At 44.8% G+C, this 23,875-nt stretch overlaps 1 protein-coding gene across 3 annotated transcripts in view; it reads left to right on the top strand.

The window, feature by feature from the left end:
* PDE7B (phosphodiesterase 7B) overlaps positions 1-23,875 on the top strand; it is a 188,184-nt gene that overhangs the window by 96,060 nt on the left and 68,249 nt on the right. Inside the window, exon 1 of one of the 3 annotated variants that reach the window (XM_075413985.1) lies at positions 2,248-2,562. The exons of the other annotated variants lie outside the window; for them this stretch is intronic. Coding sequence (XP_075270100.1) covers positions 2,325-2,562 — 238 coding nt within the window. The 5' untranslated portion in view covers positions 2,248-2,324. Of the gene's footprint in view, positions 1-2,247; positions 2,563-23,875 lie in introns of those variants that run through there. 3 annotated transcript variants of the gene reach the window in all.

Below are 23,875 nucleotides of genomic sequence, written 5' to 3'. Positions count from 1 at the left end.
GTTTTCTGACTGGTCTCCTTCTTTCCGCGTGTAGAACTGTGACAACTGATACAACAATTAGTGCTTCGATTCTGAGTGCCTGATACATACCCAAGTGACCCAACTACAGTTGGTACAAAAACTTGTCACAGTTTTAAGGATCTAACAAGGCAGTGTAGATTCTGAAAACACAGAAGATTGCTATTGATGTTATCAAGAGGGTTAGTGGTTAAGTTACTTTAAAGACCTGTATGTTCAGATATTAATCTAAAAATTGAGCTGGGCACCTGTGAATACATTCTCTTCCAAGGTACCTGGCACTTCTTTCACCCCGTGAAGCTGGAAGTGCCACAAGGACAGCCTTTCTTTCACTGTACTCTGGCACTGCTGCTCCTCGTCCCAGCGGGGAGCAGGAAGTGCAGAGGTAAACAAAAATGAAAAACCGTAACTGAAAAAAAAAGGTTACTGCAGCTCCTCGTCGCTCAAAACCAAAATGAAGTTGTTGGGGTGTAAGGTTTATCTTGCCCAGTAGGCAAGTAGTCTTCGAAGTCTTTTGGACTTCAGCTGCCTGGTTTATCCCTCTCTAACAGGAACAACATCGCTTTAAAAGTAATTGCACAAATACGAAAAACCTAAAACATCACAAAAAGCCACACAAACTTAAAACCAGTAAAATTTGCCTTTCCTTAAAATTGTAACCGTACATTGCATGAATGTGTTAATGCTTGTGCTGCTGTACTGCACATCATCTGTTTTCTTTGTTCTTAACCCCTTTGTTCCAAGAGTCAGGATATCCTGATGCTACAGACTCCGCAAAAGAACAGTACAACAGCACTAGTGTAACACCTGGGAAGAACTTCACGATTTTCAAGACGGAGCCACCTGAAAGCATAGAAGGCTAATAATGCAGCACTACAGCCAAAACAGGGCTAGTTTTTGTTTTTTTTAAAAGCATTAGAGTTGTCTGCCTGAGGTGGGAACATTAAGATAAGCATGTCAGAGGACCACAGGACATGGGAAACCGCACGCTGCCCCTGCCGATGTTGGCATGCGGAGGGAAGGCTTGTGCGCTCCGCCGTCTGCGTGCAAGGGTGTTTCTTAACTTCCAGTCCATTCTCCGGGCTCCTCTCGCTCTGTGAGGGAAGATCCTGCCTGTTTGCCAGTTTGTTCTTCCATCTGGAGAGAAGGCAGAACATTGAACGTAACCTGAATGCAGCAAATGTATTAACTACGCGTGCTAGAAGACATTATAACGCTCACTAAAACCCTGTTAAGCACTTCTTCAGCAGTTTTACTGAAAACTAAGTGCTGGTGCAAGAGCCCACCCTCCCCCCGCCTGTAAACCCAGGGCTACAGCCCCGACCAGCCCCACCAGCAGACTAAAAGGGTTATATTGTTTAAGGGCAAAATCAGAGCCCTGGGAAGCGCAGGGCCCCTCCCGGGCAGGGGTGGCGGGGCAGGGACGGCTGCTGCCGCGGTGCCCGGCCGAAGGCGCCCGCAAGTCCCGGGGAGCGCTGGCCGGCGGCCGCAGAGCCCCGCACGCCGCCGCATCGCCGTCAGGGCCCGGGGGCTGCCCCGGGCGGCTCTGTCTTGTTGTTAACGGTCAGCGACGGGTAACCGCCTTCCGGCGGGCCGCCGCCACCGGGCAGCGTCCCAGCGCGAACCCGCTCAGGCGGAGCTCGGCAGCCAACGCGAGGAGGACGCGGGGCAGACCCCGCACCCTCCCCAAAGCCGCGCTTCCAGCGGCTCGCTCCGTTCCCCCCCGTTCCTCCCCTCGACGCGTCGAGCCGCAGGGACCTTCGCCGGTGAATCACCGCCCTTCCTCCCGGCCGGCGGGCGGCCGCCGCTACCGCGGGGGCTGACTGAGCGGCCAAAAGCCCCGCCGGCTCCGCAGCCAGCCCGGCCAGGGCGAGGAGGAAGGCGGGGGGGGGGGGGGGGGGGGGGGGGGGGGGGGGGGCTCCCCCGCGGCATCGCGGCGCGGATAAAGTCAAACCGCCTCCTCCCCGGCGCTCGGAGGGGCGTGAGGGGTGGCTCTGCCGCCGCCAGCAGCAGCGGCCCGAGCCCCCGCCCCCGGGGCTCGGCGCAGGGCCGCGCCGGGATGAGCGGCGGCTCCGCGCCTGCCCGCCAGCCTCTTCGCCCCGGCTGAGGGCGCGCAGAGGGCGGCGAGCGCGGCGGCCGGAGCCCGGAGCTCCTTCCTTGCGGGGCCGGGGCCGGCGGCGGGGCGGGCCCCCTGCGAGGGGCGGCGGGCGGGCGGCCGGGCCCCCCCCCCGCCCGCTCTGGATGCCCATCGCGGCTGCTCGGCCCGGGGGGTGGCTGCGGCTCCTCGGCGGGGGGCGCGGGCCAGGATGCCGGTGCTGGAGCGCTTCTTCCCCGCGGCAGAGCCGGGCAGGCGGAGGAGGACGGGGGAAGAGCCGGTGCCCTTTCCCATGGGCGGCCTGCCCGGTTATCAGCAGGGGACCCTGGCCTGGGACTTGCCCGAGATGATCAAGATGGTAAAGCTCGTCTGGAAATCCAAGGGGGAGCTCCGCGGGGCGAAGCACAGAGGGGTTCTGGAGAGCGAGGACGCCCTGGGCGGCTCGGCAGGTAGGCTTCTCCCGCCCCGCTGCTCGGGCGGCGAACGCGGCCGGGGGCCGGGGCCGGCGGGGGGCCGCGGCCCGTCCGGTCGTGGGGCAGAGCCGGGGGGGGAGGGGGGCGGGGAGCCCTGCCCGTCCGGGTTTAAAAACCTGCTTTTGGCGGCTCCCCCCCCCCCCGCCCGCACACGCGAGTTCGTGGCGGATCTGGAAGCCGGGTCCGCTGGCCGATGGGCGCTCTCCCCCGCAATCTGTTGCGTGCCTTGACGAGCAGGGTGATGAAAGCTCAGCTGAAAACCGGAGCGAGCGGCTCCGCGGCTGCCCTCAGCCCGGTGCCGGCGCGGGGGAGCCGCTCCCCGGCCCGCACGGAGCTCGGCGGCGGCCCCGCGGGTCAGGGTCGCCGGGGTCGCTGCCGGAGCGGGGGGCGGCTGCGCCCGCCCCGGGGTTCCCCAGGTTGTTTTGGCGGCGGCTTTCTAAGCCCCATGGCCTCTCCTTGTTAGGCCGCCGAACTTCACCCCCGACTGTGAGCGCGGCCGGCTCCCTTCACGCCGCCGGCTCCCTTCACGCCACCTTCCCGCGCTGCCCACCCCTGCGGCGCGCTCGGCGGCTGGGGGCTGCCGGCGTCCAGGGCTCCAGACCCGTCCGTGGGGTAACGCGGCCCCGGCCCACTGCTTTCTCTCTGAACACGGTGTATTACTTGCTACAGAGCGCACGCTTTTCTTGTTAACCATATAAATCTTGCGTGTCAGATATTTCCTAACTCACCGCCAGCCTTGGAGCCGCGCGGCACCGTATCAGGCGCTTTGCTGAAGTCCAGCTTAGACTTACTGCCTCTTCGTTACGTAGCAATGAGTTGTCGTGTTAGCGCGGTGCTGCTTGCTCCTGGTTAGTTGGTGCTACACCTTACCCCGTGCTGCTTTACGGTCCAAAACCTTTTGCCTGTTGTTAGAGGCAACCTCTTGCCTCCTCCAGAACCTCTTGACTTCTGCTGCAGTCAGGCTTGTAGGCCTACGGTTGTCTCGGTATCAGCTGATGATTTTTTTTATTCTCCTGTCATCATACTACCGTGACTTAATAGACTTTATAGACTTAGTAGAAACTGTGTGGCTTGTTCCTGCGGAACTCTGGATTATCCCATCTCTGCAGCCTGGTCACTCAACTCTTCCCGTGCATTCAGTCTTCAAAGATTATGACTTCATCTTCCTTTGCTGTACCCTTTATCGAGACCTATAATTTACAGTATTTTGTACCAGAATAATCTAATTTCTTAATTAGTAGCATAACCTTGTTGCAGGTATTTCAAAGAGCATGTGTGTGTATGTATGTATGTAATGTCTGTGTGTATGTTATCTGTTCGCTGTGGGTAACTGTATACATAAACTTGAATAGTAACTAAGTAGTTGTGTATCACTTTCAGATGCCCACCAGGGTTGGCTGGTTGGTCATTATTTGTTCGTTATTTCAGACATTTGCCGTTAAAGTGAGAAATGTATAGTTCACTTCTGTTTCGAAAAAGCAAAGATAACTTCTCAGGCTCTGAGGAAAACGTACAACTTGCCACCCCGCTCTTTGGGAGTCACTTCAGTTTAAAAGACTGACAAGTAAGAGTGTTGTGGATAAAGAAAGGCGAGGTCAAATTGCTCTTTAAGACTTGGGGCAAATCAGCTGGGAATGTACCGTAGCCAACTAAGGGAGACTGCGGTTTGTGTGGTGAATGGTGAGTGTTCAGAGGTGGACCCTAACCAAGCAGAACTTAAGAAATGCTGCATTGGTTATATCTCGTGTATGACTGATAGTGGTTTTTCAGTATGCTTGTGCTATATCTGATGAAATTAGTTTCATTAGGTAACAAATGAGATTCGCCTTCAGATTCCTGGAGGCAACTAAAAATGTGCGTGAATGTACAGAGACAGATCAGTCCACTAGCAGGATATGAGTAACTTGCGTTTACTCAAGTGGCCATTACTCGTATCCTGTGAAGGGACAGTCCTCTTCATGGTGCCAGATCCGATTTCATAAGCGCAGTTGACTTGCACCAGTATAATCAGAGCAGATGACTCCAAGTCTCAACACTTTAAATACAAATCATCAGACCGTTTGAGTGAACCAGACCTGGGTTGCTGGTTTTTCCTCCTCAGCAACAGTCACCCTAGTAGTTTTCCCTCTTGTGGTTACGTTTTAGTCACTCGAAGTACATTGGAGTATGTGGGAAAACCAGTAAATGCTGAAATCTAGTATACTTAAATAAGTGCAAAATCAAAGAGTACAGAAATGGGAAGAAAAGAATCGTTTGGAAGAATCAGTAAGTATGAGGTACTCAGCTTTGTGTTGGTATGGTGTTTTGTACCCATTTGGCTCCTTTAAAAAAAAAAACAACAAACCCTCTATAATTTACATCTTATAAAAAGGCAGTACTTCAGTAGGAAACCAGGTTTTCTTCAGGTGAAACTAAAGCAAATAACTTCTGCTCAAGGTACTACCAGCTAGGCAAATAAAGGTTGATTGCTCAGTAGTAGAGTTCACAGCACTTTCCACATCAAGGGCTTTTTCATTTAAATTTGTAAGTGTTCATGTGATAACTCATGTTCTGTTATCACATCCTCATGAAACTACTTTGCTTACAGTAGAAGAGGAGGAAATAGATACAGATTCTGGAAGGAAACTGTCAGGATTTCTGCCTTGCTTAATCATGTTAATAGAGATTTAGCTAAGCAAATTCCCTTGTCCTAGCCTGAGTGATTGGACTCAGCTTTGGGCTGGCTTTCTAGAAAGGAACAACCCGCTCAACCATAGGTAGTGAGGGGGAAGGAGAGCTATATCTGAACGTGATGTCAGTTCTGTGGATGGCAACGTCCTGGGGACCCATATAGCCATAATTCATACTGCATTCCTCTTTCCTGAGGTAGGAGTGGAGAGCTGCTACAGAGCAAAGCTGTCTGTGTCCTGGGCTCTCAAATGAAAGAGCTATGTCTGGGTCTTTCATCTTCTGGTTCAGTACTGAGAATAAGCTACTCAGTCTCCCTGCAAAAAAAGTGTTTGCAATATATCATGCAGCATACAGTTGGGATGAATGAAGAACCCAGATCTCGTAGAGACTGCCTGCTTGGGGTTTCTACTGATTTTGTTTTCCTTCCAAAGCAGTAAAATTCGCATCTTGAGCCCTCTCTTATTGCAGCACTGCTTTATAAAGTTAGTATCAATTAAGACTGCAGACCTGTCTCCTGCTCCTGGCCTGCTGTTGCTTAGTAACTCTTTTTTTTTCCCTTGTTTCAGTCCCTGGCCAAATCAGCACAAAACTGTGGTTTGGTGAAGACTCTCTCTGGCTGTGCCAGAAACCATTTCATGTACTCAAACTGGCCATGTGATGGTAAAAAAAGTGCAATAATGGAACATAATTAATTTGAAAAGCATTGGGTGGGCAATGGGTATAATTCAGTGCCATTCCTTACAGTGTTTCAAATAGACTATTTGCAAGCCAATGCTTTTTACTTGAATACAATAACAGCATGTGTTGGTATTACTACAGTTTAATTATCTGAATAATTCTTAACTGAAACCATGTTGATCTCTAGGAGGGAGCTGTGTTCTGTTTATGACCCCAACTTTATCACCCTCTCCTAGAGTTCAGCAGCAGCTTTGCAGATTAAACAAACCTGACAGGGGAACGAGTATAGGTCTGCCTCCAAGAGTCTTCCTGATCAGCATTAGCAACCTCTTAAATTTACAGTGATCATCCCAGATAACTCCAGTGAGACTTTCTGCACTGTCTGAGTCTTGCACACGTGCAGACACGCAAGACTTTCAGAGAAGGTGCAGTGGTACTTAGAATTATCAAGGTCCTTTGAGACACTGATCTAGTGGGTTTTTTGAAATAACTCTGAATGTTTTTTTCCACCTATCTCTTTCTGTCTGTATATGTTTTCTCAGAAATGTAGGTTCTGATTCATGCATGCATCACACTTGTTGTTAACTGATGAGTCCCTTTTCCACGAGGAGGAGAAACAAGCAGTACCACACATCACTCCTGTTAGAGTTTGCTGCTGGGAAAATTTCCCCCAATTATTGGTGTGTCCATTTACTTGTCCTCTTCAATCAACTCTCTCCTTTCCAACTCAGTAATTTATTCAAACTTCTTGCCATCGTCCATACTGACCTTGCTCTTTCAAACCTTACAGCTGTGTGCTGTAAGAGAGGTCAGAGTTAAATCATCTGTGTGCTTTTTCAGCGGTTGCTTGAAGGTCTTCCCTAACGTTGTTCACAAGACCTCCCAAAGACTCAGTTCTTCCGTGACACCCAAGGAAACATGCCTTCTACTTCCTTTTTCTTGTGCGATGAGCAACTTTCATCATGCTGTGCAGTAGCTTTACTGCACAGGTTAAAATAAATGTCACGCTTCCCCTTCCCATCATTACTTACAGAATTGCAGAATGATTTGGGTTAGAAGGGACCTTTAAAGATCATCTAGTCTAACCCCCCTGCCATGGGCAGGGACATCTGTCACTAGATCAGGCTGCTCAAAGTGCCATCCAGCCTGGCCTTGAACGCTTCCAACGATGGGGCATCCACAGCTTCACTGGGTGACCTGTTCTGGTGTATGCTCGCTGAATCATATTTAGTTGTGATGTCTTGAAACTCATGCCTGTTTTTGTAGTCCCACTGCTATTAATTAATAATCATAAAATGCTTAAAATCTGAATTTGTGAATTACTGAGAACCAAATGGGGGCTTGGCTAACAGCTTGGAAAGCTCATCATTTTGTGTAGTTGATGTTGAGTAGGTGCCACAGATGTAGGTCCCAGCAATAAATAAAACACAGGAGCGATCAAGTGGCATCTGACCAGTCTCTTGTGTTATTCCATAGATTGAAAACAGCTTTGTTTGTGTCCTACTGAGAGATGCACAGCTGGCAGAAGGGCAGCTTGCTATATCTATCTGAAGTTAGGTTTTCTTTTAAGATTTATCTTGAGACTTGTTAAATCCATGACACTTATTAGGAACAAAGAATGTGAATTTGAAAGAATCACAGCTACCTGAGACAACCTTGATTGCTCTCTGTTGTGTTGAAACTCCAGCTCCTCAGAATAAGAAATATGCTCTTCTGTATTTTGTGAAGAGCTAGTTAAATCCCTGGAACTGTGTGTGATGGACTCATTAAGAACAATGAAATTAGATTGTATGCAATACCACTTCTATATTGTGTGTGTATGTGGACGAAGTGCCAAAAGACTTATAGTTCGGACCACATGTGTAGGTAGTGCTGTTCAAACATAACTCTCCAGTTTACTGGCTGAACACAGGTTAGTAATACATGTGATTTGGAGTTATTTTTTTCTGAAATACTTTACTAATTAGGGAATTGGCTTCAAAGATCCAAAAATCATTTTGAGATACTACATCATGGTCACTGTTTGAATTCTTGTCCTTTTTTAGCACCTAACTCTTTAGAAGTGTTTTTAAAATGTAGTGTAGAATGAGAAGTTGAACGGATGTTGAAAGTCTTTGGTTTTGAGCATGTCAGAATGAGCTGATGTGTTTGTCAACCAAACTCGCTGTTTATTTTGGGGATGAAAATTTTCACTTTATTCTTAAGTGTTTAACCACTCTCTCCTGCTTCATTCTTATGTAAATTTTCTGCTGTGGATTTGTTAGGGTTTTGGGATATTTGGAAATAAGAGGTAGACCAGGGATAAACATTAGAGAATAAATTATCTGAAAATCTCAACAATTTCTGAATGGTCTTTCAGTGCAGCCTTGCTGGCAACATTTTTTGTTTGCTTTATTGTGAGTGTTGGAAAGCAAAATTTGTTTGCAGAAATACTTGCAGAAGCCCTTCCAGCAGCTGTTCAACTATGTACAGCCACAACAGAAAGAAAAAGATTACAATATGGAGTTAAGATTTCTGGATAAATTTAGCAGATAAAATGTAATTGCCCAGGTTGGGTGTTGGCCAGCATGCAGAAGGTAATGCTGCTGGTGTGCTAGAAAAGTGACAGAGGTTTTATTGGTATGTCAACTCGGAGACAGATCAGGAGTCTGCTAAAAACTATAACCACAAATAGAGCAAATTCCGGTGAGTTGTAAAATGGTGGCAAGATCTGTTGCTTTCAGTGAAGCTCTTCTAAATACCAGGAGCCAAAGATGTGGCTTTATACATAAAAATAATGTTTCTAAAGGGAAAGCTACTGCACTATAATACAAACAGGCTTTTTGATGGGGGTCTTTTTGTGTGCTTGCTTGCCTCATTAAGGTTAAAGCTGATAGTTTTCATTTATCTTTGGTACATTGACTCTTAGGTGCTTTATACTCTGTGAAGAATTAAACTGATAAACGGCTACCAATAGAAAGGAGTGGTGATATTACCCATGCCTGCCTACTGGAGATAATTTTCTGTATTGCTTAAATGTTGCGAAAGAAATGTTTAAAATGCACTTTAGGAGGCTTGATACTGCATCTAACTTCCAATGCTTCTGAAGTAGGAGCAACGTGTTTGCTGTTTCAGCACTCCTTCGTAACAAACTTACAGCTTGTGGTCTATTATACTTCTTAAAACTGTTTGCTTGGAGATGTGCATCCCAGACAGCTTTCTGTAGTCCTGCTTTATGAAATGTGAGTTTGGCTTTGCAGGCAACACAAGGAAAAGGGTGCCCGTGTCACCGTTTTCTCCACTATGATCTGTTCTGACCCTTCCCTGGACCTCTGCAGTCAGAATATGCTAAGCCACGTTACTTAGGATCGCTCACATCCTTCTTAACTGCTGTCACATTTCCAAGGGACATCTTCACAAATGGGCAAACTTGTCTGAATCTGAGTTGTACTGCAGGAATTCCCCAGTGTCAGCTTCTTTAGGTTGACCGAAAAAACTCGATTTACCTCAGGCTGTCTCCTCACAGCAGCTGTGCACCTGGTTCTGGCCATGATGCTGTAAAGCATGCTAGTCCTCCTGTCTTCCCTTGGTCTGGACTAAAAAGTGCAAATACTTAAAAGAAACACTCTTGAGACTCCCAGCTTGAAACATGCTTTGACATCTGTTAAGAACTTTTTGTAAGTCATCCTAACCTTGTTCAAAAAGAACATTTTAGCCTGCTTAATTATGGAATAAATTGCAGTGACTTTTAAGCACTTCACTGGTTCTTGGTGTAGACTTGCAAACGCAAGACAAAAATGTCTCGGCTCTGCATGTTTTCCTCAGTTTGCGCCATAAAATTTTTTCTGTCACTGTTACGGCTACAAATTCTGTATGAGAGGTGGAATAAATCCTTCTTCTGAAGCTCCTGGATAAAGCGTTCTTTTGGCTCTTCTGTGGACAGCCAACTATGGTTTTCCCTCTCCCCTCCTCAAATCACCGTAAGAACATAAAAGTTCCTTGCCTTAACCTGTCACCTGCTAGGAAGAGGCATCGTCCTGTGAAAGTTCCTAATGCTGCAAAGCTGACCATAGTGTGGCCTCAGGTGCATACAAAGAGGAAGGTCAGACACAGCAAGGGGTTTGCAGGGTCGTCATGGAGAGTATTGCTGTCAGATCTGCCCCTTGTTACAGTACCAATAAAGGAGCAAACCCCTTCATCACTCTTTGAATGGAAGATCCTGGAATTCAGGTATCCTCCAAAGTTCTCTCAGAAAACGAGATTTTTTTAAGTCAGTTAGCAGAGCTTGCTGGCAGTCCTCGCGAGTGCTGCCCTGTGGGAGCACTCCCCAGACTGGGGAGCCGAGGACCTGGTTCAGATTGCACTAAAGCCAGGGAGGGTCTTTCCATGAACGTGAATGGGCTTTTTTCTAAACTGGGATGTTCAGTGGTAGTTCTGGGTGAAACCTAGTGGTAGGTGTGTCTCTTTTTACGCAGGAGACCATTTGGAGAAATTGCTGTAAACTTCCCCAGCTCCGATCCCTTCCAAAATGGAAGCATGTAGAGCTCCACTTCCCTTGGGAGAGTATGAAATCCTTTCCTCCGCAGCCAGTTCTGGCTTGCGTGGAGGTAATGCCCTTCAAATATTGTTATCTCAGTGTTCTCTTGCTATCCCTGACCTAAGATAAGGGCAAAGTATTATCTCTAAGGCCTACTTAACAGATGCTCTGTGCAGGTGCAGTTAGAAATGAAGCGGTATCCTGGAGCGTTTTCAGAATGCACTGTGCTGTGGCAGGCATTGCTTCATTCCCCGTTGCTTAAGCATCACTTTGAGATTGAATATTTTGTTTTCAGCTGCTGGAATTGCAGATCGGCCAGAATAACTCTAAACTAGGTACTAGACAGTTGTATTTGAACATTGCTCTTGAAAGTTAAATTGTGAAGTAGGTTCATCTGAGTAGAAGGAATTAGTTTTAAGCTTAGTGGAGCTATGTGCCAAGATAGTAAAAAATGAGTGTGTTGCACAGATGTGCCGGGTAAACGTTCAATTGAAAATCATACAGAACAATTGGAAAATGCAGGCACAGAACATTTCTTAAGCCATCAAGACTTTGGCAGGTGCAGAAAACACCTTAAGTACACAGTCCGCTAGCCTGTTTTTAATAGCTGTCAGCGAAGTTCTTCCTTGTCTAATAAGAAGTGCTTCTCTGAACGAGCTCTCCGTTAGTTAAGGTTAGCAGCAGTTAGTCCTTGGGGGGTTATCTGCGCATGTATCTTGATTATCAGGAGACCTGGTTCAGTGAAGCACCCAGGTGCTTATCCAAATAGCTATGCCTTCCGAACTTTGCTTATCCAAACATCTTCCAAACAGTTCGTGTGTGCAAAGCTTAAGCTGGAAATCTCGTAATTATAGGCTTTCATGGAAGATTTCTTGTTTCCTGCTTCCAGCCTGAGTGGATCTACTGCAGGAACAGCTGCCTTCACAGTAATTCGGCAATTGCATTTCTAATTCCAAATGGAACTGGGAGAATAAAGGGGTGAGAGAGACTCGGCTTCTGTGAAATGACAAAAAGAGTGATTTTTATCTAGCTTGAGTTTTGCGTGCAGGTTTGTCTCATTAAAAGAAGGGGGGGGAGAATTCTGTACGCCTTGCTTGCAGATTACTTTAATGATTTGGAAGATGTTGAAGCACACTAACAGTGAGAATTAGAAAACCGCGTGTGAGAGATTCTGAACTTTATACATGCCGCACAGCTATTACACTTGCTTTCTCTTCTTCCTGGAAGCGCTAGTGAGCATACATTTCATGCTCTCATTTGGGAACTAAAGCTAACTGAATAAATTAGTACTGGCAGTAGCTCAGGGCCTTTCTTGAACTCCAGTTCAGTGTGTATAAAAGAGGTGTGTTGCTTTCTGTGACCACTGGAAAAGAGACTAAGCAGAGAAGAATTTGCTGCACAGCTGAGAACTACAGCCCGAAAATGGCAGGGGAGCGAGGCTTTTAGGTGAGACGGTGTCAGTGTACGCTTCCAAGCAAGGTCAGTTTGAACATCCTGCTTAGGTCAGCAAGCTGAGAGCTCTGAAGAAAGCAGAGCAGCAAGGAACAGCAGGCACTTACAGGAGACTAGCAAAGGGTAGGAGCTGGAAGAGAAGAGGAATTTCTTTAGTGCTGCTCAGTGCACTAGCAAGTCTCACTTAAGTCAAATCCCTAGTTCACTCCTTGTCAGTCATGAATAAGGCAAGGATTGCAGCTGTGTATCAGTACTGGCACAGCTTTCTCGCCACCTTCAGTCTGTCAAGTAGTCCTGCCCTCTTACTGGAAACCATAATTGCAGCTGTGGATCAAGGGCATGGTGACACAGATAAGCTGGGATTGGTGCAGTTGTGCACTGAGACTCTTTTTATTTATTTAATTTCTTTTTTTGTAATAGCATCTCGTGAGTTGTGATTATCAGCTTTTCCAGCTTCATGTATCTCAGCCAAAGGGACAGAAAATAGCAAGGGTAGCAACTCAAGTCATTGCACTGTGGGGGCTCGCGTTGAAGACACGCTGCAGGCGTGAGGGTCGAGGTTTGCAGGACTACACTAGCTCAGCTTCATGACTAATCAGAAGGTTTCAGTATGATAGCTGCTGTTTGTTCCTCTATACTAGTTAACTTTCCCACAGTAGAAGCGAAAGGGATAGTGGAACTTAACTGGCTAACACAGCTGACATACTGCATGCAAGGTGAGGTGCAGCAAATATTATTAAGTAGCTTGAGACAGAAGTGTTTAACTTAAAGACCCTGTTTTGCCTGTGGAGAAAATAAGAGAATCAGGAGGACGGGATTTTCCTGTCTTAACTAGAATGGGGTGTGTTCACTGGGTGGTCTGCATGGCTTACTTGGCGTATTCATGAGAAATGTGTGATCTTTGACAGGATTTCGCAGGTCCTTGGTAGGACCTGGATGCCTAGATCTTCACTAATAATTAGATCTGAAGTTCTGGTTCATTAAGGCGCAAGTCTGACTGTAAGTGTCTAAGAAGCTACCTGATTAATGTCAAATAAATGCTTAAGCTACCTACAGAATCCAGTGTTTTGGTTTTCTGAGTTGTAGGATGGAATCTGTAAAATGTGATCATCTACTGAAGGTATGTAGCTGTTAAATTATAATTACATTCAAGAGATGGAATTCAGAATAGAGTTATAACCTCTACCTAGGCAGACTCTGCAAGCTTGTTTAATTTCCCGGTGGAACAGCGATAGAATAGATCTTCCCTTCCCCCATTGCCAGCAATGCACATCGTTAAATATGTACCTAGTAGCTGGCAAAACGGACTAAAAGTTAAACTAACTTTACTAATAATGGGCTGGAATTCTCATAATGAAAATGCAAGGTACCTTATTTAAATGTTGGCCCTTTGACAGAATCTGCAACACAAGCCTCACAAGACTGTCACTAATCTTTCCGTAGGTGCTCTGTAGCCAAAAATGTGCTGATGTCTGGCTTTGCACAGGCTGGAGACCTGGGAGATTGTATGTTTTGAATAGGATCAAATGACTAGAAGGGGAAAGCACTCTATACTTAGCTGTCTTGTCATACAGACAGAAAAATGTTTTGCATGTGACCTTGTTAACAGCATGAGTTAAGAGCAGCCCTACAAAGTAGAGGCAGAGCTACTGAAGCTTAAATCGTAATTGAGAATCTGTGTTTTTCTGGTCATCTGCTTAACTTTTTATTCCTCCTCTCATTTAGACTTAGTGACTTCAGTTTTCATGCTGACTTTAGATCAGATGGAGAGATGAGGGTGAGAAAATGGAAAAGACAACTAGAAGATCCAGTGTGCGAGTCAAGTTCTCCTCCATGCTAGAAAGGCAGAGCACCAGTTTGATACAGGATTTATTTTTCGCTATCTCTGTCAAGTCCTCCGTTTCTCTTAACAGTCATTTGTTCTCCTTTCCTACTGAAAGTCTGTCCTGGTGCACTCCTCAGCTGCCATGCCTTTGAGCATCTTTCCAAATTACTATGACCAGGCTGACTACCTCACTGCAAATTAATGCTCTTCTGTTGCAATCCACACCTCTGTCTTCCACTTAGCTGACTCCCACACCTGCAGTCTTATTTGCCTCTTCTGTGTTTTAGATAGCCTTTTTCACCTTCCTCTGCTGCAGCCTCCACCTCTCCGCACAGCAGATTTTCACTGATGCTTCTTTCAACAGAAGATTGACATCCCCTCAGCCTCTCTCCCCCACACATTTCCTCCTTGTTACAGGCAGAATTTTATTTACTGCCCCTTTCTTTTACAAAAGGACAGCACATGGTGGAGAAGGCTATGTCCTGTTGAAGTCTGCAGACAGTTACTCTCCCCTACGAGTGCAGCTTTCACCGTCACTGTATGAATGACTTGTGAAATGCCTCAAAGATATCTAGTCCCTAGCTTAAGTCAATAGAACTCCTATTTTTCCCCAGATACCACCCCACACCTTCTTTTGGTTAGGGTAGATAAAGCTACTGGGACAAGTGTCACCGTGCAAAGGCACGCATGCTACCAGCCAGCAACTATTTAAATGATATGTCGAAGCCAGGAGATACGTATTCTTTGCCCCAGGGGAGCTTCTCTTTCACCTTTGTCCAGCAGGAGAGAGTAGGTACCAAAACTTAATTTTCTATGAAAACGTCCTTATATTCTGGATCTCAAACACTGCAACCACCAAAACCACGTAGCTTGTAGGAGGTAACAGCTTTCCCAGGTGAACTGGTAAGGTGCTGCCAGTAGAAGCTTGTCTGGCTTTAATACAGTTACTCAGAAGTTCTGTTCCCGTTCCCAGAAACATCTTTTTGTCAAGAGAAGGGCCTCAGACCCTTGCGAGGAAGCACAAGTAGGAAATACAACAGCAGAACTTCGTATCTGTCCCACGTTGCTCTTTCAGTTGGAGGCTGATAAAATACCACAGGACCGTCTGAGCCACACACAGAGGCAGAAGTGGAAGGAGCGGAGATCAAACAATATGAAGCAGCATGACAGTAAAAAGAAAAGCATGTAAAAATATGAACGCCAGACAGGTGGCTTGGGGGGGGGGGAGCAACTAATCCACGGGAAATCAGAACAGTTGGATGACTGTTTTCAAGTCTTTTGAAGGGGGGAAAACAGCAGTTTGACTGGGCTGCATAAGGAGAGAGCAAAAATAAGCCGAACTGAAATGAGGAAAGAATGGCTTCTTAAAGATCACTTATGTAGTGCTACAGGATATCACAAAACTAAGTAGCCCATCTTGCTTGAGCGCTGTATAGATCAAAAACTTCTTTGCAGCAAGGGTTTCTATCACCTCCACAGCAGGCTGTCATCCATGAGCATGAAATAAGAAAATGCTTACTTAAAGGCTTGATATGGGTGAACGCAGATGTCCATGCTGTACTGGACAAATTTATTGAAAGAAACAGGAGTGGCGGAAGGTGGCCAGTGTACAGGAGGCAGCAGTGCACAAGCGAGGCAGCATTCTGTCCTTCAGGGATGGGAGTACTGGTTTTTTGGAAGGGAAAGGGAGGTGGAAGAATTAAAACAGTTTTCTCTGTTACTTCCCTCTTGTTTGTTACGAAACGTAAAATCTGAAAGCACAGAAGTTACAAACCAGGGAAGAGCTGGGCAAATACTTAATTTTGCTGTCTCTGTTTACAGGATGTTTCCACAAATTAAGAAAAGTGAGGGAAATTATGGAGAAAAAAAACATAAAAGGAGCTGCCTGCCAGCTCCTGTTCTCGTGCCTCGAGTGGCGTGTTTCCCTGCTCGCTTGGAGTGGCAAGCCCCACCTGAAAGCATGACCAGCTGAGAGGAGCAAGAAGTCAAGCTGGTGGAGCTGCAGATTGTGATTATCCTAAAACACCAGTGACAGGCTCTGAAAATGCACCCTGCAAACTGTTACCACAAGAGGTGGCTTCCAGAGAGTGGTCTCCAGTGCTTGGAAAGATACCTAGGAGAGGCGGGAGGAGGACGGGTGACCACTGCGATGAATTTTCTGTACAAGTCTGTTACAAGATGCGGGGTGGGGTAGGGAACTGGCTTTCTTCTATTTCCTTTTTAGCTACTGAAGGCATGAACTGGTTTACAGGAAAGGTGCTAGTGTGGTTTTTTTTTTTGAGGGGGGGGGTGGAGAACAAAGACGCTGTGTGTAACTTAAAGCCTTCTGGGGGAAGTCAGCTAGCATTTAGAGCTCTTAGGTTCCAGTGTGCAACAGATCAGAAATGAGCTTGGAGTGTCAGCCGTCAAAATACACACAGAAACCACTTTAAGGAAGCATGAATTATGCATGAGGCTCTCAGAAGTTGCTCAGGGCTAAGGGTGTTGACGTGTCACAGGTGATCTGTGCATCGCATCAGCGGAGGTCTTGGTGGTGCCTTCTTGCTGTGTGGCAGAGGGTTATGTTTTCTGGGCTGTAGGAGGACGCGGGGATTGAAAGCAGACCTGCATCTCTGGCTCGGGCTGCTCAGCACATCGAGAGTATAGTTGTATGGAGTAAGCAGGGCCAGAAACAGGGAATCAAAAGGAACAGTGGTCTTTCCATGCAGATGCAGACCTCTCTGTACAGCAGAGTTAAGCAACTTCAGGCAGGAGAGATTTTGAGCTGCTGTGGCACTTTTCCAGCAGCTAATAAGGACTTGAAATAGAGCCCAAGCCCTAAATGCACTTTATTTTGGCTTAGAGTAGCAGCTTTTCTTACTGCTGTAATTCAGCAAGAAAAAGCTTATAATCTTGTCTTTGAGTTTCTAGCTTTGAAACTGGGTGGACTTAGAGAGTCTTCTAATTCTGGGTTTATTTTGCCATCAGTGCAGATTGCCAGTACAGAGATTATTATGCCTACTAGCAAGGTGAAAACAGAGTTTGTCTCAAAGTATCCTATACAGTTCACCTCTAAGGCCAGCCCACAGAATGTGGGAACAGATGTATGATAACTTTGGAAACCACGGGGGTAGGTTCAAGTTACTGCCCCACAAGTCATTAGTCAGGTTAAGTAACTTATTTTGCATTGAGGGAGGCTAGGGATGTTTGCGTGCTCCTCTAACAGAACAGAGCTGGAGGGATGGTACCTTCAGCACCATCGCAGTTACTTCATAAACAATATACACTTCGAGTACCATCATTTAATATTCTTTATACTTCAAGGCTGGTGACTGCCTGGAAGACTTCACGTTGTTGAAGGTGGTGACCTGTTAGCAAGACCAGCTACAAGTATAGTTGTTGTAACAGGACAGATTGGGCCCCATATCTTGTAACTGACTCTACCCTTCCCAATTGCCCAAACTGAACCAGAGTGAATCAGAAGGGAAAGTTGGTTTTTTTTTCACCATCTGACCCCATTTTGGCTGATGAGGCCCAGTAAGTTATAAAGTAAAGCCAACATTGTAAGAATCACTCAGCTGAAGTTCTTATCCTTCCTCAGAAACATTTAATTTAATGATTTATAGCTTTCATTGTTTTAAATCTATATTGTCCTTTTGCAAATTTTAAAACAAGGAAGGGTAAAGTGGTAATTGGCCAGCAAAACTGATTTCTCCAGTAAACCAGCACAAAAATCAGTTTTGGTGTGCTATTGAAGGAATTAAATGGTACTCATCCCAGCAAGTTCATAAGTAAGTCTAATTCCACCAATCAATATTTTTTTATGCTATGTCTAGACTGCTGATTTGTAATTTATGATGTTTCTAGAGATGCATGTTATTCTGTTCATTCAGAAAAAAATGATCAAAGTGTAAGATACTTGTTCCCTGATGATAATTTTTCAAGTGTCACTTTATTAAAGCTTTGTTCCTTCTGTCTCTCTGTCCAGCAAGGCCCACTCTGCCCCACTTTGTGCTAGCAAATGAATGGGAGAGAGGAGCTGAGCCTGGCAGGGCCTCTTGGAGTTTCATGAGGAGTTGAGGCATGGTTAGAAGCTGGAAAAAGGAGAGACCAGGAATTTTTATGTGTCACTGGGAAAAGATGGGAGTTTTAGAAACACTGTGTGTGGAACTCGAGCCAAAAAAAAAGGGTTTAAACTTCTGAAGATCTAGCTTCTGTTCCTAGGCATGATAGAAATAAAGAACTAATTGAGCAATAAAACGTGCTTATTGGAGTTGGCTAGGTTGTGATCACTTGTAAAGGATTACTAACAATGGGATGAGGGTTTTTTACACTGCAGGGAAGAGAAATTAAGAAATACAAAATACATAGAGTCATGAGTATTTGAAATGCATGTATGTATAATGTCCTTTAGCTTCCTTCTCACTTTTGCGTTCATAAAACATTTCCGTAGTTCTGGTGAGGAAGGGAAGAATAAAACCTCAGCGCTGCGAAAGAGCAGTAACTTTGCTGTCACTTGTGTATGTCAGCGCTGCTTTGAGTATTTTAAATCTGTGGGGTCTTGTTTCTGAAGTGCGGGTAAGCTGTGTCAGGCAGGGCGTTCTTCTCGGTGACAGTCTTGATAGCTCAGGATAACTCCCAAAATAAACAGCGCTCCCCATCCTTTGCTGTTCGTACTGTTGTAAAACCCAGTCTTGGAGGCTGCCCTAGTGTGCAGCCTAGAGAGATACCTGGGCCCTGTTGTGCTAGGCACTGTACGGGTGAAAAAACCCCCGCGGTTATTAGGCTCCAGAAAGCTGAAAAGAAAATTTAAATAAACAAACGTAATCAATGGATGCGTTTGGAACTGTTCTCAAATAACAACTGTGATTTGTAAGGCTAACCACTTTGCTGAGCAGTAAGTAGTTGTAGAACTGGATTTTAAGGAAAGGCTGAAGGAAACCAAATTGCTCAACTGCCACAAATATCCTGCTCTGTTCCTGTAAGAGAACATAAACCAACAACTAATAAAAATAAAAAAAGTTTTATTAACTGTTGGAAGAATTATTTCTATCAGCGTTTCCCAGTAAAATTGAAGTGACTTAATTCCCAAACTTTCTTGCGAAAAAAGGCATTTTTTCAGGCTGTTGGAAGTTGGCCACTAAATGTGTCTGTAACACATTAGGCACTGTTTTTCAAAACACCTTGTGGACTGCTAATTGGGGTTTGCATAATACCGCAAAATTGCAGGCATTCCTTTGAAATAAGTAGGAATGGAAACTGCTTTTCTGGGGTAAAAGGAAAAGGAATTTTTTTATCTTTAACAAAAAGCCCTAACAAAAATCCTTTGTTTGAATATGTTATAATTATTGTTTGCTTTTTTTTCCTGAAGAAGTTCGAATCATTTGAGGAAAAAGTTTCTAAGCAGTTTGGAGTTACAGAAGTTCAAGGGGGCCTTGTACATACAGCACTACTGTTCAGGCCAAGAGGTAAACAATTATGAAATGCCTTTGAAATGCAGGGTTAGTGAGGCTTTTCAAGGTTATGTGTTTTGTCACTGAAGACAACAGTAAGTTTTCTGGGAGCAACAGTGAGTGATACTTACTTATGCACAGATGTGCAAATGAAAAAATTATGAAATTTAATAGCTCAGGGTCCAAATTCTTAGTTATAACCCCCTGTTGTAAATCTGACTTAACCTATAGGAACTGGGGCAGGATCCGAAAAAACACATTTTTTTTTTTAATTAGAGAAATACACTTGCTTGCTCAAAATTCACACTTGCTCTACTTTGTCTGGTGAGTTCATATGCATTTCAGGCCTGTCCATCCTGCAGATCTAGGGCTGTACTGGGTTTGGGCCTGAAGGTGTTTTTAGAGTAGGACGGGATCAAACCAGGCACAGAAAAGCATTAGCCTGCATTCTTTACTTCTGTCCTTTCTAACCATTGGACTACTGTGAGCTGTGAATCCTTTTCATGGCTTTTAATTTTCAACATGTCAGTCCAAGCAAGCTAATTTTGGTTGTTTCCTAAGCATCCAGCAACTTATCATGGCTGGATGTGGGTGGCAACTTTTCAACGGAAGAAAAGCTGGAGAAAGCTAGTTTCAGTGCATCGCCAAAGAGTGGCTGGGTGCACGAGGGAGCCAGTCCTATCCAATTCGCTCTTATTTCTGTCCCAAAATTCCAAAGGTGCTGTTGTAACATCTCTTCATGCTCTGGGTGATGTACTCAGCCTGAAAGCATGAACATGATATTCCATATCTGCTTCATCTCACTGTATGATTCTGTGTTTAATGAAATATAGCAAAAGGAAAGCTTTTAGGCAAGCAGATGTCCTGGATGCTAATAGAGTTGGAAACTTACACAGTATTTACCGACGAGAACAGTCTCTTAGGGTCAGAAGCTCAGTACAGCAAATAATACTGTAGCTTGGAGAACAGAGAAGTGTCAGGGAAAGGGGAATTTTTTTGTTTCGAGTGTCAGGTTTGACGGTACTCTTGTTTATATCTAATAAATATCTAATGCTTATATCTAAGACGTGGTATTTCAGGCTTCCATAAAGAAGGCTTTAAATGAAAAGTCCACGTCCTTCATGTTAATCAATTACAAAAAAATAAGAAAAGAAAATTACCTTTTATTGTATTTGAACCATGGGAGGAGGCGGCAAGGGCAGATTAGCAGGGCTTTGTTCAGCAGTGCCTGTATATGAAATAAACAACTTCTGACAGGAAGATTACAAAAACTGAAATCATGGAGAAAAGCTGTTGCTAAATGGTAAGCGTGAATTTACTTTATTTACCCACTGTTTTCCTTCTGCTTAAACAGAGGTACATTGGAGGTTCTTGGAGATTTTAATCATCCCTGAGCTGTCGAAGACTTTGTCACCGGCGCAGTAAACTCACATTTACATAGCCTGCTGGGTGAGAGAAGCCCCGTGCCCTCTCATGTGGTGCCCCTGGGCTCCACCATGCTGCTGACACTATGGTGCGGAGTTTGTGCTCAAAAGTGGCTGGCAGCACTACATAGTTTGCAGAAATGAGGAGTGTCCAGTGCTGTATACTTTTAAGTTTGTACATCTCTCAGGTAAAGACCGGCGGGTGAACAAAGGAAATGCAGGAGGCCAGAGGTAGAAAAACATCCTGATGAGAGAAAAAATTCCTGCTTTGAATGAGCCATAAGCTTCAGAAAATAATGAGTAGTAGTCATGGGTATCTACCAAGCATAGAATTTGCTTTAGATAGAAAACAAGAGCAGAAAGAGTAAAAAAATTTCTCCAGAAGAGCACAGCATGCACCCATCTCTCTGCAGCAGTGATGAGAATATCATCCTCCTCTCCATAGAGTTCTTGTGAGTGTGAAGGTGAGAATCACAGAAAGTAGTCACATAACGACTTAAGCTTTCCTTCCTTACAGTTCTGACTTATTTTCTCTCCTCCTGATACACTATAAAAAAAGAAACATATAATAAAAGTACTCATGAGTTAAAGTACTTTTGTTCATTTGCTTACTATTTCCATAGAAATTTTATCTACTCAGAATTAGACACAGCAGAGATGCTAGTGATTGTAATTAGCTGGAGATGACATGTCAGTACGTCAGCACTTTTTAAAACCTGCCATTTCTGTCAGAGTTTCAGAAAAATCCAGAAAAGCAGAGGAATGTAATTCTTTGCTGTCACAAGAGGTGCCTTTGCAAAATTTGTATCGAAATGCAGTTTCCTGTTGCAGGCGCACCCGTGGTTCAAATATATTCTGTTCTAGTGTTTCTTATTTTAGAGCCACTTCTTGGAAATTGCAGGAAGGGACCCCAAAAGACAGATAAACCACATACTGAGAACAGTGTCTTCTGAGACCTGGAAGAAAGTTTTCTTTGCTTTTTGGTTTTTCTAGCCCTTTACTTGTTTCTCCTGCAGTTTCTGGGTTTGGCCCACACTAGTTGAAATGTATTCTTACACAAAAGCCTTCAAAGAAGTATTATCTCAATGTTATTCTGAGGACATGAAGGCTGTGTATCATACAAGGCCTGTTTACATGATCCTTGACTGGATTTGGACCAAACTCAGTGGCCTGCCTTAGCAGTCTACCTTACATATGTGGAATAATCGTAGCCATAGATGTTAATTTGTGTGCTCGTAGAGAAATGTCTTAAAGTAATTTTGCTCCTGACCTGAGGATGGTAGTTTTGCTTAATTTTAGCGTAGCCTATTAAAGTTCTTTACCTAAAATCTATTTGAAACTGAACAAAAATACTGTGAGATGGACTATTCCCTCAGTATTTCCAATCCAGCCAAAATACGACTTAACTTTCTTTGTGACTCTTTGCTGAGACTAAAATGTTATCTTTCCATTAGCCTACTCCACCTAAAGGCAAGAAACTAAAGCAAAACTGCATCTCCAGCAATGAAAGCTGTTCCTTCTAGCACTAGTTCCATTAAGCAAGTAGAACTTCATCTATATGAAAATGCACAGAACATCATCTAGGAATCATAGCGTTCCTCAGTTAGCTGTAAACTGTCATGTTGACTCAAATTGCACTTGCCCCACACACACATTCCGAAGATCCTTTTTTTACTCCCTTACTGTTGAAAATCTTTATTTTCTCTTGTTGCATATAGCTGCTGTGCGGGTGCAGTGAATTAGGATTATTAGGTGCTTCACAAGAATGGTGATTTTTACATTTACATTGTGGGACTGAATTTGGAAAGACAACAGAAGCCTTTAAATTAGTATTCACCAGTTTCAGATAGCAAAGATTTATAGATTTAGGCAAGCTGATGAAGGATGTTTTCCTGTCTTGCAGTGGGTTTATACAGCCTGAAAGCATCTCACATACCGCTGCTCAAGAATGTATGAGAAGGTAGTTAATGAGCTGTGGTAAGCTATAAGTTAGTAAATATTCAGATATGGGCACCGTACTATTTAGCTCAATGAATTTGACCACAATTATTATAAAATTACTGTGGTCGTGACTAGTTTCTGAGTTTTGACTTCACAAAGCATGGTTGTGTACCGTTAGTAGTTGGTTGCTAGGGGTTTAGTTTAATTAGTCAAGTTGAAACGTGGCTTGCTATGAAAAGTGTATGTTTTAGTATGTTACAGTTTTCCTGAGCTAAAACTGGGAAAGTATGAATTTACTGAGAAAGCATAGTGCAAGCTGAAGTGTTCTTGGGTAATATCCAGAAAATAGGTTTCTGCTGAAAAGCTATTTAGATGTCTGTTTTCCCCTTGGTACTGTTGAACTAATAGCCTCTAAATCCAATTAGTTTTGTGTCAGATAACATTTGAAAATATTTCATTGCATCCCTTCCACAAAAAATAAGGTGAATCTAACAGAATTTTACACATTATTCTAAATTACCTCCATCATTCAGCATAGTTATCTCCTTTCTACGCAGCTTGTCCTGGAGTGGTAGTCCTAGAGAATTTTGTTCTTGGTCACTAGGGGTCACTGATTCAGCTCCAAGTTAAGATGCTTCAAGGGACTGAAGTTGTGTGTGCAAGTTCCTGCTGTACATAAAGTTACTGCTGTAGCCGGTGGAAGTCTGGTCAACTGAATACTTCTCTAGGCTCCATCGAGTTATGGCTTTGAGTGTAATGGGAGCTGAGACATGTAGCTAACACACACATACTTACATTTAAGTATTTTAAATAGGGAAATAAGCTTCTCTCAGCCTTGAGGTTCTGCTACACTCCAGTGACTGTAGTTTGTGATGGTCTGATCTAGAGCCATCTCAAGGTTTCTCGATGGAGAAGGCAAAACTGGATTTGGTCACTCCAGGAACAAAGACACAGGAACACGTATTCTGCCCTTGCCTGTGATGGCAGCAGAGCTCAGTATTTTGGTGCCAGTAAAAGAAATTCAGGACGAGGAAGGCTGAGAGAAGCTGGTGGGACTTGCCAGGTCACGCAGAGGGGTGGAAGTTCTGGGAGAAGCAGATGGGCGTGTGGAGAAATGAGCTGGGAGAGCTCAGAGGTACATAGGGGCTCTGAGTGGGAGCTTCTCTGTTGCCCAAATTGAGCTCCCCAGAGATTTTATTGGAAGGCTGGGATGGGTCCATGGGGGCTGTCACCTCGGTGGCGGTACAAGGCGTGGATCAGATGCACAAGAGAAACCTGCACCTTAGCTTGTAAGTCCACTCCCTTCCCAAAGCTGCCTTTTATTTCTTACATTGCCAGAGTAAGAGCAGCC

Source organism: Opisthocomus hoazin, chromosome 2 (genome assembly GCF_030867145.1).
Source record: "Opisthocomus hoazin isolate bOpiHoa1 chromosome 2, bOpiHoa1.hap1, whole genome shotgun sequence".
NCBI lineage: Eukaryota > Metazoa > Chordata > Aves > Opisthocomiformes > Opisthocomidae > Opisthocomus > Opisthocomus hoazin.
Note: the sequence above shows the minus strand (reverse complement) of the source record. Positions and strands in the feature narration are given on the sequence as shown.